Genomic DNA, 16,656 nt, shown 5'->3' on the forward strand with positions numbered 1-16,656 from the left:
GACTCTTGAAAATCCGCCTGAACAATACAATGATATCAATTATGATATTTTGCCAGCTTTTATTCTAGCTCGATATTAAACACATAACGGATTACCCTTAAACACGCTAAGTCGAAAATTACATATTTTTATTTAGCTTCTTAGGCACGGTGCCAGACATGAACTATTGAAAAACGTATCTGAAATATTTGATCAAAGAACCAACGTTTCCGCTCATTGCTTTCCTACGATGAGCCACTTTCTGTGGGGCGCACTGAGCTTGACTGAATTGGCCCAGAATAAACATAGCTTCATGTGCTCCTGAAAGGAAAGTAAAATGAAACAAATAAGTTCTGAACAACGATTTATCTGAATTTCATTTAAAATTTGAGTTTTATTTTTGGAACACTTTGCTTGTCGAGCGGACTCCCTGAGAGACTCGAGATCATGGCTTTTATACAGTAATGTACAGCATCCACCCCTCCCCAACAATTAGACAACTTTGTCTGCACCAGCTGGAACAATGACTCCGGTCAGCAGTCACACACCACAGCTGCAGCTCAAGCCGCTGACTTCTCTGTTGGGCGCATCAGCATAGAGCTCTATTAGCAACAAAAATACTTTTTCCCGAGCGTGCGGAAAATTATCTTAAGATCGTAGGAATTATTTTTGTATTATTATAAGGGCGATATAGAAAACCAAAGGCCTTTTTTAGCTCTGAATTTGCATGTTTCATCTGACTTAAATCGTGAAATGACTGGCACTCGTCAAAGAGCGATCTTCTCGATTCAATAAACTGCCGTGATTTACCCTGAGAGTAACTATTTTTGAAACAATAATAGGTCGACGTTTACAAGTAAATTTGGTGTGAATTTGTTAATTTTTTTTGTTTCACCTTCACTCATAATTACATGAGAGAATGCGAACTGGATCAGTAAAATGCTATTTAAAAAAATAAAATTGATCAGAAACTCTGTTTTTTAAGCTGAGTAATAACAATCAAAATTTTCTGTAATGCGCATTTTGTTTTGTATTTAAAAAAATTGGCAATATAAATTGAATTACAATTTCTTATTACTAATATTATATAATTATGTAAAACGTGACCACCACGAAGACAGCAGTTCTATTCAGGGAGACTTAATCAGGATACTTTTAAGAACCCATTAATCACGAGGTCATTTTGCAGTCGAACATTATAGTCAACAATTGACAGGAAGCCATTAGAAGTTTAGAACGCGAGGTTACTGTATCAAGTTTTACGATCCCTACGGGGAAATGATTTCTCTGCACTAGTTCCAATATAAAAGTCCTTTAAGAAATTACTTTATTTTGTCCTTAGTGGGAGCTCGAGGTCATAACAGATTTATTTCATATTTCAAACTGAAAGAATGTTTATTGCACATGTATACCTGTTACAAGAGGTTTTCCTTGTTCCCAGAAAATCAGTGTTACGGTTATTCCGGCCACCAACACTGTCACTCGCAATGTTGTTTCAGATAATCAATATAGGCTTGATTCCACTTCTCTCATTAGGAGGAATAAGTTGGCACATGTACTCGCTAAGAGTTCAGGCAAGCAGATCGTGACAAACATTAATATTGCTTTGAAAAGACCCAGATTAGAGCGAAGAGTTGTTTCCGACAAAGTTTGTCAGTTATAAACGAAGGACTGATTAACCCTGTAGTACCAACTGGAGCAATTCACCAACAAGTCGTCTTTTTCAGGGGGTCAAGATGTTCTTCTGGACTGACAATTTCGGTAAACCACGAAGTATTAAGAACTGGAAATAATTTTAATAATTCACCTGCAGCCATTTCGCCTGAAATAGCTAGCCGGTCCTAACTGGAAAAATTGGTAATCCAAAACTTTAAGAAACTTGGCAAAACCACCGCGAGACATGTATGGGAGATTTTAGAGACCTACTGAATTGAAACGGCAGACTAATCCAATCTGCAAATGTACAGGAAAACAGCGTGAGACGAACAGTTTATCCACCGCAATAATGGCAGAAAGCGTTCTCCTTTTGTCAGCAAAGGGGAAAAAACAAATAATCGCACATTTACGCCAAACTGCTGCGTAAAAAGCTTAATATGCACAGTAACAGTTGATTCCCAAGATAAATAAGCCCAGGCCACGTGCTTTGCCTAAAGTTCAAGCGAAAATAAATACCACAAGGATAATTTTATCAAAGCCTATCTTGCCAACTGAAAATCCCGCCCTTGAAACATGGAATACTGGAACATGACTAGTGAGTCACGTGTAAACTGATATGAGGAAACAGGGATCATTTACCTTTCGAAAAAAATCCGATCTCAAATCGGTGATCCGGTGTAAAGTATTATAAGATAATCCGGATTTTACTCAGATAACCTAGACAGACTCTGTTGAGTTCCGATCAACAACAAAAAAATGTTTTAATACGGTTTAACCCTTCGAGACACAGCTCTATATATGCACGGTCTATAAAAGCAGATTACAGCGTTAGTGTTTGTTCTGGTTATTGAGCAATAAATGACTCAATTCAGTGACGTGTTTCAATGTTGTTTTAACTGACCGGCTTTGACTTTCTTGTTAGCCATTGTCAGCTAAGCACTCAGCTACAAAGGAGAGCCGTGGACTCGAGTGGGCGTAGGTTTTATAAAGAGAGACTCATCGGATAAAGTGATCTTCTTCAAGTGCTCTAGAAAGGTAAGTAATTATCCTCAAAGCAGAGAAGATCGCAACATGAACAAGTAAAATGCTTCATTTTAATTCTCTCACGAGTATGTGTTTTGGCTTTTTTTTTGGGGGGGGGGGGGGGTCTGTTTTGAGAAAACCGCAATAGAAAGATTATTGACGTTAACCGATACGATGTACTTGCTTTCCACAGAGAGCATTGAGATCTTGGCCTGTTGACCTTGTTACGTCATACAAGAGGCAGAGTTTCGAAACCTTCTTCATCTGACACGCATGCCAAGGCACGGTCACGATAATGAATTAAATATAATTTTTATTGCACATTTATCAAGGCCGGTATGATCAAATATTGGACAGCCAGGCAAGCAGCTGAATGCGGAGGTCGTAGGTCTTATGCAGTTTAGCTCAGTTTGTCTATAACGGCAACTTCACATGACTGATGGAAATGGACTGTTTTAAACGTTAACTGAAGGCCGCATCTTATTTATAATGCAAGGAAGCGTTTCGTAACGATTTGCTCCAGTACTAAGGGTCGCCATTTCCTGTCTTACACTCACCGTCTGAATGAGTTGAAAAACAATTTAAATCACTAAGAGAAACAGGTTAGTTGATTCTCGAAACGTTAACCGTTCATATACTTGATGCTTTGATTTACTCGCGAACAAAGGATCAACACAACATCCCTAAAAATCAGCTTTATCGAAGTATATATTTTGCTATGTTTGTTAATTCCAACTTTTTTTTGAGTGTTTAAAGAAAACTAATATGGAGTCAATGCTATTGCTGTTCTCTTGAGTGCAATCATAAATATAATAGCTTTAAAATAATAGAGACAAACATTTTTTTAAATGCTCGAGCCTCTGCCCTGGTACTTACCACCTGCCAGGACTGCGCATCTCGGCAGTAGAATGATCGAGTCACTCGGTCACTGGTAAACCGTGGCCCCAGGTTGCCGGTTTTGCCAGGTTCACCTGTGTTCCACTGATCTTTTTAACAAGGGGCAACTTTTTTAAACTGGATAAATTTTTAATTAAAATTAAAAAAGTAACATTTGTGAGCAAAGACGTTTATAGCACACGAACCGCTACTAACGGCTACCATTCAAAAAAGTAAGCTGTGAGTTTCATATTGAAAATCGTTTTTAGTTTTCGCTACCCCGGTTACAGGTTTTGTTGCTTAGCTTGTGTCACCCATCATCATATAGTGAATTCTTGTCAAACTTTGCGGCATTGTTATTCTAATCTTAATCACCTATAACCATAAAAAATGTATTCCACCTACCAAACTACAAAATGAAAAGTTCAATTTATATTTCAATCGTCTGTTTAAAAATCATGGCTTAAAAAACAATAGAAAGACTGATGAAGAAAACTGGAACTGATTTACATTACGGCGTGACACACGCGAGTCGGCATGTCACCTCAAAGATAAGATGGAATTAAAGCAATATCTGGCTCTCATCTCCGAAGGAAATAGTTGAAATCAAACGTCATTGACTTAGCGAATATTTCTTATTACTTCCGCTAATTTTACACAAGTGATTTCGGATTAGTTTGTCTTCCACCAGTAGAGGAAAAGTCGTCAAAAACTCCGTTCAAGTTCCCCAGTTTTTGGTGATAGCGAAGTCGCCTTCCCCAGCATGCTATTCGGCCAGTGTCCGGGCGAAAATTAATTCAACCCACTCGAGCTTTGACAGGAACCTATTAACATTTCGGATCAAGAATACAAATTGATTTCCATCAAACGTGACCGGTCTATTGGACTACAAATTTCTTACATCAACCAAGATCATTCCCTGGGCTGGTCTCAGTTCGAAATGATTTGATTATTGTGGTATCTTCCCTTGAATGATCAGTGGAACTCGAATTTTTCGAATCAGAGTGTGGAGTTATTCCAGGGTTTCACGGACTGTTGAAGGAATTTTGACCGAGGAAAGCGCTCAGCTTTTATTCTTTCCATCGTGGGATAGAAGGTTAGTCGTAATATCATGTTGCATGTGTGGCTTAGTGACTTCGTGAAAATCAAACCAGAAGCAGGTAATGTTATAACGTTAGCTACGGGTGGTCACAAGTGTATTTTTGTTTTCTCCTATGGCTGACTTTGAACTTTATTCTTGTCTTCGAGATAAACAGAGCTTTGTGTCATTTGCATTCTAAGTTCTGACATGTCTCTTTTACATAATCGAGTTGCTCTGAAGCGACTATTTTGTGCGGTTGTCGACATGGTTGAAAATGTGCGCTTAGACAAGCCAGCGCGAGCGCGCGTCCGGTTTTCTTGATGCGCTAGAATGTTCACGACAAAAGTTCCATCGAAAAGTAAACCACGATCTTGTTTGTGAGGAGGGTAATTCTGATGTCCTCGAATTGATCTTAGAGCATAGAAGTTTAAATAAACAAGGATGTCACGCAGAAATTTTCTGTTTCTCGGTGTTGGTAGCGAGTTACCTCAAACAGACCGCCGCAAACCCTACAAAACAATTCGCCTCGATGGAATGATTGTAGTTAAACAACGATCTTTTAATAAGTATATTTGCATTTGTTTGAATTGGTAATATTTGGCAAGCATGTATTCAAGTAGCTAGAAGTACCACGTTTACACTGCAATGTAAGAGTTGATGTACGTCTTATTATTTTGGTCAATTTTCCCTCTGAATTCTCACTGCGGAAACTTATCGCTCGATTTCACTGTGTACTTTTCTTGTACCATTCCTCTTATTCAGGAAATAACAAGAATAATAAACAGCCGCCTAGTTTTTCCTGCATAGCCGTTGTGTCTGTAAAAGCATTGTTAGTGTGAATGTGTGGTTTTTCCCGTCGCCACTTTCAAAGGCAGCGAACATTTTTCGTCGGGAATAAAAAAAGTTGGAAAATGTTTCCCAGCATGCGATAGGTAAAAATTCAATGATCTAATTTTATAATGTAAAATGTTTTCCTGTATTGATACATTTATCCGTATAAGTAATATTTTGTTAATAGCAAAGGAAGTGTTTTAAACGCTCAAATTCGTATAATCTTTGCATGATTTACGCTTTTTAATGGCTTAGATTTTGCGACGTTTCGTGATGTGAAATTGACAATTGTCACGACCTCGATAGCAAATAGATCTCGCGGGAAGTTACAAATCGTTTATATTTATTGGAAAGAACATGCAAATAACAAAGATCTCTGACAAATTCTGATTTAACCAGAAGTCGCTTTCGTGTTAGTAACTGCGAAAAATGCTACGTAAACATAAACGCTGTTCAAAACCTAAGCTGTAACGAAATTCGATATTAAATCCATAACTTTTTTTCAAGCTGTTACGTGAGATTATTGAAGCGAGAAAGGGAGAATTAAACACAGTAATATCTGTGCCGCATTTTGTCAACACGAGAAGGCTTCACTGATATGGAAACTGAAGTTTAGTCATAACCAACCTATTGTGTACACTCAGTTCAAAAAGGCATGGAAATAGACATGAGCAGGACCTGAAAGTACTTTGTTGCGTAAATTTGATGTGAATGTTATCTGTGTATGTCAGTGATGGGCTGTCAGAAAACTCTGACCTTATCCTGTCTCGCTTTGTTTTGTGATGACCTTAGCTGAATTATGAAAGGAAACAAATGGTTCTTTGATCTTGCTCCAGTGCTCACAGTATGGTAAATGTGAAGTTATTTACCTATGTAATGTTGTGTTTATACTGTGCAGTGCAGTTTACCTCATAGAAATGTAATATTTAGGTGCTTGTTTATACAACAGATGAGGCATGCTTTATGTCTGGGGAAACTCATTGATTATTATTTTAGCTCCCGCGCGCCAATATCAACATTTGTTACCTTGCATGTAACATCACATTCGAACTCAATGGCCTGTATTATAAGTTGTGACAATCAAGCTAACATTGACTTGCCCTAGATGGAATCGTAAACAGTAGGGATTCACTTTATTATTATTTTAAAGGCTGACTTACACCAAGAATATTAAAGCCAAAGTTAGTGGAATCTGTTCCCTTTACTAACCTTGCTGGGGTCCTACAGCAGTTTTCTTTTTTCCATCATAACATTTCATTTCCTCAAGACCTGGATTTTCTATGTTCTCCATATTCTTGTCAGTCAATATTTGATTGAGATTTTACTCAGGAAATATGTACATGAACCTAAACAAGATGTTGTGAACCCACATGAGACCAGATGTCAGGAAGAGCTGTTTAACTTTGTTAAACCACACAGATTTTTATCAGGCTGGTTTCACTTTTGTTATGGTTTCCTGCAGCTTGTTTGATTGGCCACAAATATGATATCAGGGATGGTGGTTGTTTTGTTGTCTGATGAAGCCCATACCACTCTGAAATTTTGTTTGTCAAGGTTGACGTGTCAAGACAGAACTATGTTATTTTCCTAAGAATTGGTATACTGAAGTATGGGCCTCTTTAGATTTTTCTGTAGTTGTTTTTTTTCTACTTTTAAACCATCCACAATTAGATGATTAGATCATTTATATCAATAATTATTAATAATTATCAACATGTAGTGGTACAGCACAGAAAGGGATGTCCTTCTGTTAATTTTATTATTCTCATTTCCAGTCTCTAATGACAATGTTTTGAGCAAATTAAGTTATTAGGAGAAATTGGATTTTAGAATCTCTTGGGAATGTTAAGTGTTGAACTGAAGCACCATTTTTTTTTTTTTAGGAAATGTTGAGCCCTGAATAAACACTGGGTTCAAACAAACACCTGGTCTAAAAGGCTAAATTTTAAACAAACCTCCTGAAAGGTATAAAGTGCAATGCCTAAAACACAATATTCATTTATTCATTTAAATCTGGAAATAATCTGTGATTATTTTCAGATGGCATTTTCCTTCCATGCTGATGCAGTGGTCTATGCATACACTGTACAGTACAGTGGATCAAAACATTTTGCATTGTGAAAATGTCATACATGAATGTTAAAAATATTAATCTTAGTAATAGAGTAAGATGTAAAGCCAGTGATTGGTTATCCTCTTATCTATTATAAGTTAATCTTTGGTTGTTTCTTGAGTTAAAACAGGAATCCTCTCAATTAGTCTGCGAGAAAGCTGTTACATTTTGTAGTATGTTTAGCAACATTATGATGCTTATGATTTACTGTTACACTTTACACATTCTGTAAGTTGCATAAATTTATTATGTAATTTATTGTGTGTATTAACACGTAAAGATCTTTCAAGAGCAGGTTCAAAAAAATCAACATGTGGTTAGAATGTGACCGTGTCTGACTAAACACTGTGAAGTATCAATGACCAAGCAATTATCACCATCAAAACCATTGGCTCATTTGAAAGGTTAAGTCATTTTGGCTGCGAGCCACATGAAAGGAAATCCCTTTTCTTTAACCCCAATTTCCACTTCCTAAAATTTTGACAGCAGCATTAGACTGTACATTGTTAAAGACAGTTTGTAATCTCCACATTCTTTGTTAATTACTTTTTATTAGGGTAACTGAATGCCTGTACCCTTTGTAATGACATAATTATTTGCTTAATGGTTTTAGCTCACAGAACAATGGTTGACTCAAAATGTCTGTTCAAGTTACAAGTTCTGTAAATCAGGCTTCTGCAGTTGGTAAGTTTTTGTAATTGGCATACCCCCAGTGATACAATGTAAGTTTCCCTGGCTTGGTATGCATGTTTAAAATAGGCAGTAAGTTTTGTTTTGTCTAAAGTAGGCAGTAAGTTTAAAATATGAGCTAATTACTTGACGCATTTGGACCATACAGTGAAGCGATACTAGTCAGTCACATCACTCAATATGCATCACATCAAACTGAAATGGTGAGAAGACTAAAATTAATTTTGATGACTTGCATTGGGTGACTGATGCAACCTCTTACTGGATCAAACTGAACTTAACTCAAAACAAGCGAACATTAGTCCAGGTCCAAGTTGACAAAAGTAACTTAAGGAACTTGTATTTCTATGTGGCTTTAAAAAGCATTCAATCATATATTAAGTTTCTTCATTTCAGTGTGTTTTTGTGTGCTGCATTTTATTAATCAAAGTATATGGCTTTGCCACCTCATAGAGCTTCTAACTTCTTAAATATGCTGATCTGTTGTCACACTTGATCATGAATAATGTACTGAGCAGGTTTCCATCTAGACTATGACACTTAGGACTACCTTACATGTAGCTTGTTTGTGTTTGATTATGAACTTGTAGTAGCAAGGACTGTTTACAAATGTACCTGCTATAACTTTCATATTAAACATTCTATTTAATCTATATCCATTCATGATCTCAAATGCAAGAATCGATCGATCCCCTTGCATCTATACACAATGTACGTATGAAAAACATGGCTTTTACTACTAACTACTACAGCTATTGACTATATTTCATGCAGTACAATGTACCTCTCAATTATATTGTAAAGATATAATGTAACTATCTATATATTTACAAGATAAATTTCCCTGCCGATACCATAGTTTTAATTTATTGTTTAGTTTTGGCTATCTTTAAAGGTAGTTCTTTACATAAGCCTTATTGGCTTCCCTGAGCTTCCTTACCTTATGGACTGATATATTTTATAAAAATACTATTTTATATTATGGTAAACCAAACTTAAAACTAGAATGTTTTCTCAGCGATGGTCACCCTTTAAGTACTCTCAATTATTTATAACATTTTGTTTAAATGAATCATCCAAGTACTGTAACAACTAAGCTCTCCTTTGCATTTTATTTTTATCTTCAGCAATGTCTCCAATTACAAATTACCATCAGCCAGCTGGGGGTGGAACTATGGAGTCATTTAGTTCTCGTTCCAAGAGAGCAGCCTCTCCTCAGCGAATTAGTAATGGCCACACATCTCCCAAATCTAACTCAATCTTATCACCAAAAAAAACATCCAAGAGGTTCTTTCGCCGACCCACCCTTGAAAGGAATCAGTCTATCGACCTTCAAACACAAGGAAATGACAAGAAAAAACAATCAACACCTCAACCAAGGCTTGAAATTATCTACAAAGATTCACAATCTGAAAATGAATCTGATCAAGATAACATGGTCTCTTCACTGAAGAAGGCATTTGAAACAGATGAAAAGGCATTGCTACGGCCATCATCCACTCATTCAGGAGACAGATCACCCTCAACGATCTCTGAGGAGTCTGTACCTTTATTATCATCCATTCGTTGTCTTGATGTAAATATGAATCGTGTTTCCACCGCCTCAAGCTCCAGCCATACAGAGAGGGTTGTACAGGAAATTTTATCTACTGAGCAGGCTTATGTTGAACATTTACAGGAGATTATTGAGGTACTACCATAAGTATTTGAATTTGCAGACAAACATGAATCAAAAGAGTTTAATACTAGGTTTAGTCAACTTTGAGCCCAAGTCAACCACAATGGTCAGTTAAACTAATTCAGTCAGCTACTATATTTGTTCAGGAGGACATCTTTTTATTTATAATGTAAATTTTTGTAAACACTTGTCTAATAAAATACCAGGTGAGCTTTCATGTGAAAACATGATATTTAATCACACTTGAAAGTAAAATGTTATCTTCACTCGTGAAAAGATCACCATTGTCATAGTTACATAATAAATCGCACCTTTCACAGCAAAAGTGAGAATGGTTTGGCATTTCATTGGTGTTATAAAATAATAGAATAAACAGAACACAACATGGCTACTTAGTGATATGAAATTTCTCTTTTGTGTTGACACTCAAAGAGAAATTTTGTATCTCTTCGTGGCCGTGTAATACATGCACAGTGTATAGTCTATTACAGCCTCCTGCTGTTTAAGGCTGGCTGTTGATCACTATTGCTAAAGGGTAATGATAAGCATAAGCATCAGCATCAGCAATATATATGCAGATGCAGTAACCTTTAGTGTGGACATTTTTTATCAACAAGCAACTGTGTAAAATGTTACTTTTGCATATGCATAATACAATGTATATTCAAGTGAAAAACTGCCTTTAGTAAATTAGTTTTTGGCACTTATGATAATTTCTGATGATCGCACTACATGAACAATTGATACTCCTGGGTTCAAACAATTTACTGTTAGTAATGTAAATTCTAAAATTATTAAAATAGTTTTCTTTTAATGTTGGTTTGAGAAGTATGTGAAAACACTTTTTTATGATGTGCTGGTTAATTTATGGCTTGTGGACATCTTGATTTTTTAGATCTTGAACCTTGTCATTGAAAGTGGACTTAATACAGTCCTGGGTGGCTCGGTGCCACAACATTCATAATTTACTGTCTAATGCTTGTGAAATTCCAGAGAATGTATAATATCTAATATTAGTTTTTAAATATTTTATTCTAAGCAATATATTCATTTGCTATTTGCAGGGTTATTTAGCTAAAATGAAGAAAGAAAATTCTCCATTCTATGAGCAGGATGTCAAAGATCTATTTATGAATATAGAGGAAATCTATGACTTTAACAAGTGAGTGAAATGTTTCAAACATGCACAATGTTCTCTGATGATAGGACACAACAATTCAGCCATTCGGACAGTATGCCAAGGTATTTGAGTTTGCAACAGTCATGCCACATGTCTTGATGTCTGTCCATCTGGCCTTCTCAGATCAGTTCCCCAGTTTTGGTTACGTTGAACTAAATATTGCCTTACTCTGAAGAGATGTTAAAATCTTCTATAAGATTTTTCTAGAGCAGTTTCCAATTGAGTGTCGAAAGTAATCTGCAGGCAATTACTTTTAATCAGTTTTAGTTTTTGTTTTACTATGGCTTTAGATTGGCTGAGTTGACAAAATGGTAAGTAAATCTGGTTTGGTTTTGGTTTAGTGACACTCAATTAAAAACAGCTGTAACCTATTCCCACTCATGATCCAGAGTTGCATTATCTGTAGCTATGTAGCTTTTGAACAGTGCTCAACAGTAAGAATTACTCTGGTTTATTGCTTTTGAAGAACATTTCTAGCTGATCTGGAAACGTGTGGTGATGATCCTGTAGAAGTGGCAAAACAATTTGTCTCTAAGGTAACCATTTGACAGCAATTTTTTAGACAAAACAATAGCACAATTGAAGGGTTTCGTGCAAAAAGGGCATATGTGACATTTTGGGCCGATTTTTATTTTTTGCAGGATCGAGCTAATTTTTGGCAGACTGAGTTGTTTTGACATGAAAAGCATCGTTGCATAATTGTTTCTGTTGATTTGCACTTCGTTTTCGAGAAATAGCGTATGCAAAAAATCTCAGTTTTCCAAGCGGCATCTTTTAGAGCGAATCCTTCCAAGGTGGATTTTGATGCAGCGCAAACTTAAACGGTTACCTTTAGCAGCCTCGACAGCACGGTTTTTTTTAAATAGATGTTTTGATTTTTGAAAGAAGTAGAGAAATAGACTGGAAAAAAAAAATTGACCAACCTCATATCGAACCGGTGTCACGACAAAACAAACTCGCATCCAGCCAGTTCAGCACCTTATTCACTTGCACTAACGAAGCAGCCATAAGGGAACTGCCCAAAATGTCCCATACGCCCTTTCTGCACGAAACCCTTCAATTTTGATATGTTAAAATTCAGCCTAAAACAATAGACCTCAGCACGAGGCTCCAGGGAATAAACCCCACAAACTGTGTAGTTATTCCCCTGAACCTCGTACTGAGGTCTATTGTTTTAGGCTGAATTTTAATATATTGAAATTGGTCTACTTAACTCTGCCTTTCAGATTTACTTTGTACATGTACCTTTCTGGATTTGCTATATTAGTAAGACTTAACTTCATTGCATGTATTTGCACTGGAATACCATTAGTGGTAAAAATGAAATAATCCATTTTTTGACATTTTCTACATATACATTTAGTCCCAACTCAAATTGTAGTAGTTCAAGTTTTTTAATACAAAAAATTTCTTTCAAAAACCCACATGATGATGGCATTGGATATTCAGTCATGTATTAAGAGGAAGGTTGTTTACATAACTCTCCTGAGTGCTACACTGAGAGCAACAATGTGTGATCCCCTGTGATAACACCTTTTGCTGTTCATTTACAGAAAATATCCATTCATTTGTATCCAAGTTTGTTTCATCATGGTTAATATACTCACATTAACACCAATATGACCTTCATTTGCATGTAAGGAACGTTCAAAAATAACATTTGCATATGTATTAACATTCAAAATCATCAAAAGATAAACAATACGTTCCTTTGACATTCATTGGCTGTAAATGTATTTTCATTTTTGTCGAAATAAAATTCGTTGTCATGAAACAACAATCATGTACACTTTTGGACAATCCTTTTTCAACAAAAAACTTTCAATAACAGAATTTGCATGAGCACTCACAATCAATTGCATTATTATACAACCATATCCGTGAAGGTGACAACCTTTAGTACGTTGAGACAGACATTACCGTGTTTTCACCTAACGTTAAGAGGAAACAATAGCTCATTAGCATAATTCTTTTGAACAGAGATATTGCGCCCAATTTTCCCCGAAAATGTGATTATAGAACTAGGGACCATATGCACTTTTTTTTAATCGTATTTTCACAATCCTCCCCTTGCAGATATAAATTCAGCCTCTTATGAACCTTTTGCGTACAACTCAGAGGGCGCACTACAGTATACATGTGATAAAGTGACGCTTAGATTTCCCCACAAATGCCACGAAGAAATTGAATCCCATTTGAACACAGCGAAAGAATAATCAGGGCCTAAATGTGGGCAATGGTATCGTTTCATGCATTTGCCACGATGCCTCAATAGTGATGCAATTGAGGGATAAATTGTTCAGCAAAATTGATATTCTCTCTTCCAAAAATAAATGTTATTATGGCTGTAATGTTTGTCTCACCGCACTTAAGATTGTCACCTTCATGGATATGGTTGTATAATAATGCAATTGATTGTGAGTGCTCATGCAAATTGTACTATTGAAAGTCTTTTGTTGAATAAGGATTGTTCAAAAGTGTACATGATTGTCGTTTCGTGACAACGATCGAATTTTGTTTCAACAAAAATGAAAATACATTTACAGACAATGAATGTAAAAGGAAGATATTGTTTATCTTTTGATGATTTTGAATGTTAATGCATATGCAAGTGTTATTCTTGAATGTTCCTTACCTGCAAATGAAGGTCATATTGGTGTTAATGAGAGTATATTAACCATAATGAAACAAATTTGGACACAAATGAATGGATATTTTCTGTAAATGAACAGCAAAAGGTGTATTAAGATAAACAGGGTTCTTATATTTCTTTGATAATAATTATTTTAGTCAAGTTTATTCCTTTAGGTTTTAAGTCTCTCCCTTTTCATTATGCTTTGTTGTTTTTCAGGAGAAGGGCTTTGTAACATACACAGACTACTGTACAAATTACCCAGTGTAAGTCTAACTAGCAGAAATTATATGCTAATAGCCAGGGATAGTCAGTCAGGGACAGACTGAATGTAATCAGACAGGCTGGCAGGTAGACAGACAGGGATACTTGCACAGATGGACAGAGGAATGATCAGTGGCCTAGGATGACCAGAGAGATGAACAGGTGGACAGACAGAAAGATAGACAGACAGACGGGTGGATGGGTAGACAGAGAGGTTTTGTGGTTTTGGTATCTCTATAATGTGTAAAAAGGTATTCTATGAAAAAAAATTGGATTCTGACATTTTAACGCCCAAAGATCTAACTTTAAAGTTCCCGCTTCAGCCATGCCCAGTGAAGTTGACTGTGAGTCAGTGCAAAAAAAGAGTCTGGGTTTCTGAATGGGTTGTGACGTCAAGTCAGGAATTGCCAAATCCTGCTAGTTCAGGTCATTGTTGTTTCAGTTGTGGTTAGGAGTTTTCGCCGACAAAAAGTAAACAAACCGGAGTTGGTGAAACAATGCGGTCGTCAATCAAGCAAAATAAAAACATGAGGCTTTGAGATGTCCCTGAAGTGATGTCATTCGTCACCAATCTTTCATTACACAGTCAACTTCATTGGGCGTGATCGAAGCGGGAAATTTAAAGCTTGATTTCATGGCAAAAAAGCACCAGAATTAATCTTTTCTTGGTTTGAATACATTTTTAGATGTTATAGAGATACCAAAACCACAAAAACCCTGTTGACCTTATAGTCACATATTTTTAAAGGATATATACAGTGCACTGGTCTCATTAACTTTTTCAACACAAGGGCAACTGGTTTTCATAGGCAGGCAAAACCTTTTGAACTGAACTTCTTTATAAGAATAACATTCGTCTAGATGGTCAAATCAGGCAGGCAAAATTGTCCTCACATCTGGTCCATATTGAAAACCCCGACAGTAGGTAGTTACAGAAAGCAAGGTGGAACAAAATATTTAATAAGCTAAGAATTCAATTTTCATTTACCCTCAGCTTATGTGGATGGGTATAGTGAGTGAGTAAGTTTTAATAATTATAGACAGTGACATTTTAATTAGTTGTAAATGAAAACTTCATTCAGTCATTGCCTCTGCACCTATTATTTGCCTCATTTCACAGAATGAGAGGTTAGGGAGATATCATTACTAGTAGTCAAGCAGGTGTCTTTTACACTTGCTCTATGTATATCCTGCCACAGCTCTCTGTGGAAAGTAGAGAGGACAAGGACTACCCCTTCTACACCTCCTCACACTAGAGGAGTGCTTGTCCACTCTAGGTTTCACCCTTTCAGACCATCATGCTCTCAATATTAAGAGCTCTCAAATATTTGGTATTGAAGTGTAGCTGAGAGTCACTGAAGTGTGGTACAATCAAACCTCTTGGAGCAGAGCTTACTGTCTGTATTATGAAGATGTTTGTACTATAAGGGGAGAGATTATATAAATTTTGTTTTCTTGGGGACCTATTGAACTGGCTAGGTGTCTGTTCTATGGAGGTGCACCTGTATCCTATCTTTAAGGAGAGTATTATTTCAACCAACTTATATTGAATGGTTATGATATTCTAAAGCTGGGATCATATACTTTTAAAATCTCTGTAATAACAGGTTCATTGATTTGATTATGACACTTGTTGTTACTTGATAGGTCTGTCGAGGTACTAACAAAGTCTACACAGAAAAAAGAGACGGCAGAATTTATAAAGGTATTACTATTCATTCATTCATTCATTCATTCATTCTTTCACTCATTTATATATTCATTTATTCATTCATTCATGCATGCATGCATGCATCCATCATCATTTATTTGTTCATTTATCCATTCATTTGTTCATTCATTCAATCATTTGTTCATTCAGTCATTGCTTTTTTAATTCCTTCATTCATTCTCCTTCACCTTTGCTTTTTTCCTTGACCTTCCATCCTTTTTTCTCTCCTTCATTCATGCATATAATTTACTTATCTACTTGACCTTATTTCACTATTTGTTTATATTTTTTCTTCAGAACATTCAAATTGAACTTGGTCATTCCCTTCCCCTTGGGTCATATTTGTTGAAACCTGTGCAAAGAATCCTGAAATATCACTTACTACTGCAGGTAAATAAACACTACCTGTAATAAAGACTCTCCTATCAATAAGACTTAATACTCTTGACACTACGGAAATTGTGACCCTCAGAGAAATGTGTACTGTACATATTGTCACTGTATATGTGCAGTGGTATTTAAAGGTTTTACAATTTTTCTTGCCAGGATATACAAAAGCATTTTGACAAAGAAAGTGATCCTGAAGGTTATGATATAATATCTGTAAGTATCAGGGTAACATTTGAGGGATTGAATCAATATTGTCTCATAACTGTTACATTGCCAGCAGAAATATGTTTCTCTTGCAAAAGTGATGTTAACTTCACTCACACCATGGTGTGCATCAAAACCTAAAGATGATATAGCAGTTGATATTGCAGCCTTGTAGTAACACAACTTTCATATTAATTTTGAAGTTAATTTATTCAAATGGCAGCTGAAACATTTCCTTAGCTGTGATTTTGCCACAAATATGGTTTTCAAAAGAGACCTGGAACTGCAAAGATAAAAGATTCAAAACACAACGTCTTTTTAGTTACATACTGATTTATAATTCCTGTG

The 16,656-nt window shown here is 36.1% G+C and overlaps 1 protein-coding gene and 2 long non-coding RNA genes across 8 annotated transcripts in view; 2 read left to right on the top strand and 1 right to left on the bottom strand.

Annotated features, from left to right (window-relative positions):
• LOC149113528 (uncharacterized) lies at positions 1-7,023 on the bottom strand. The gene is made up of 2 exons (XR_016206837.1): positions 6,656-7,023; positions 1-300 (listed from the first exon to the last, which is right to left on the bottom strand). It is a non-coding gene; the product is annotated as an uncharacterized LOC149113528 (long non-coding RNA).
• LOC149113529 (uncharacterized) lies at positions 2,528-3,433 on the top strand. The gene is made up of 2 exons (XR_016206845.1): positions 2,528-2,670; positions 2,852-3,433. It is a non-coding gene; the product is annotated as an uncharacterized LOC149113529 (long non-coding RNA).
• The window catches only part of LOC110060703 (uncharacterized), a 25,621-nt gene continuing 13,168 nt past the window's right edge, over positions 4,204-16,656 (top strand). Inside the window, exons 1-10 of one of the 6 annotated variants that reach the window (XM_089288421.1) lie at positions 4,204-4,630; positions 7,330-7,411; positions 8,173-8,281; positions 9,377-9,939; positions 10,992-11,089; positions 11,574-11,643; positions 13,959-14,005; positions 15,651-15,708; positions 16,012-16,104; positions 16,261-16,317. In XM_089288421.1, coding sequence (XP_089144547.1) covers positions 9,379-9,939; positions 10,992-11,089; positions 11,574-11,643; positions 13,959-14,005; positions 15,651-15,708; positions 16,012-16,104; positions 16,261-16,317 — 984 coding nt within the window. In that variant the 5' untranslated portion in view covers positions 4,204-4,630; positions 7,330-7,411; positions 8,173-8,281; positions 9,377-9,378. Of the gene's footprint in view, positions 4,631-5,779; positions 6,296-7,329; positions 7,412-8,172; positions 8,282-9,376; positions 9,940-10,991; positions 11,090-11,573; positions 11,644-13,958; positions 14,006-15,650; positions 15,709-16,011; positions 16,105-16,260; positions 16,318-16,656 lie in introns of those variants that run through there. The other 5 variants (XM_089288418.1, XM_089288419.1, XM_089288417.1 and 2 more) reach the window with 5 other exon arrangements.

This window comes from Orbicella faveolata, unplaced genomic scaffold (genome assembly GCF_042242905.1).
Source record: "Orbicella faveolata isolate gen_17 unplaced genomic scaffold, um_ofav_v1 contig_15, whole genome shotgun sequence".
NCBI lineage: Eukaryota > Metazoa > Cnidaria > Anthozoa > Scleractinia > Merulinidae > Orbicella > Orbicella faveolata.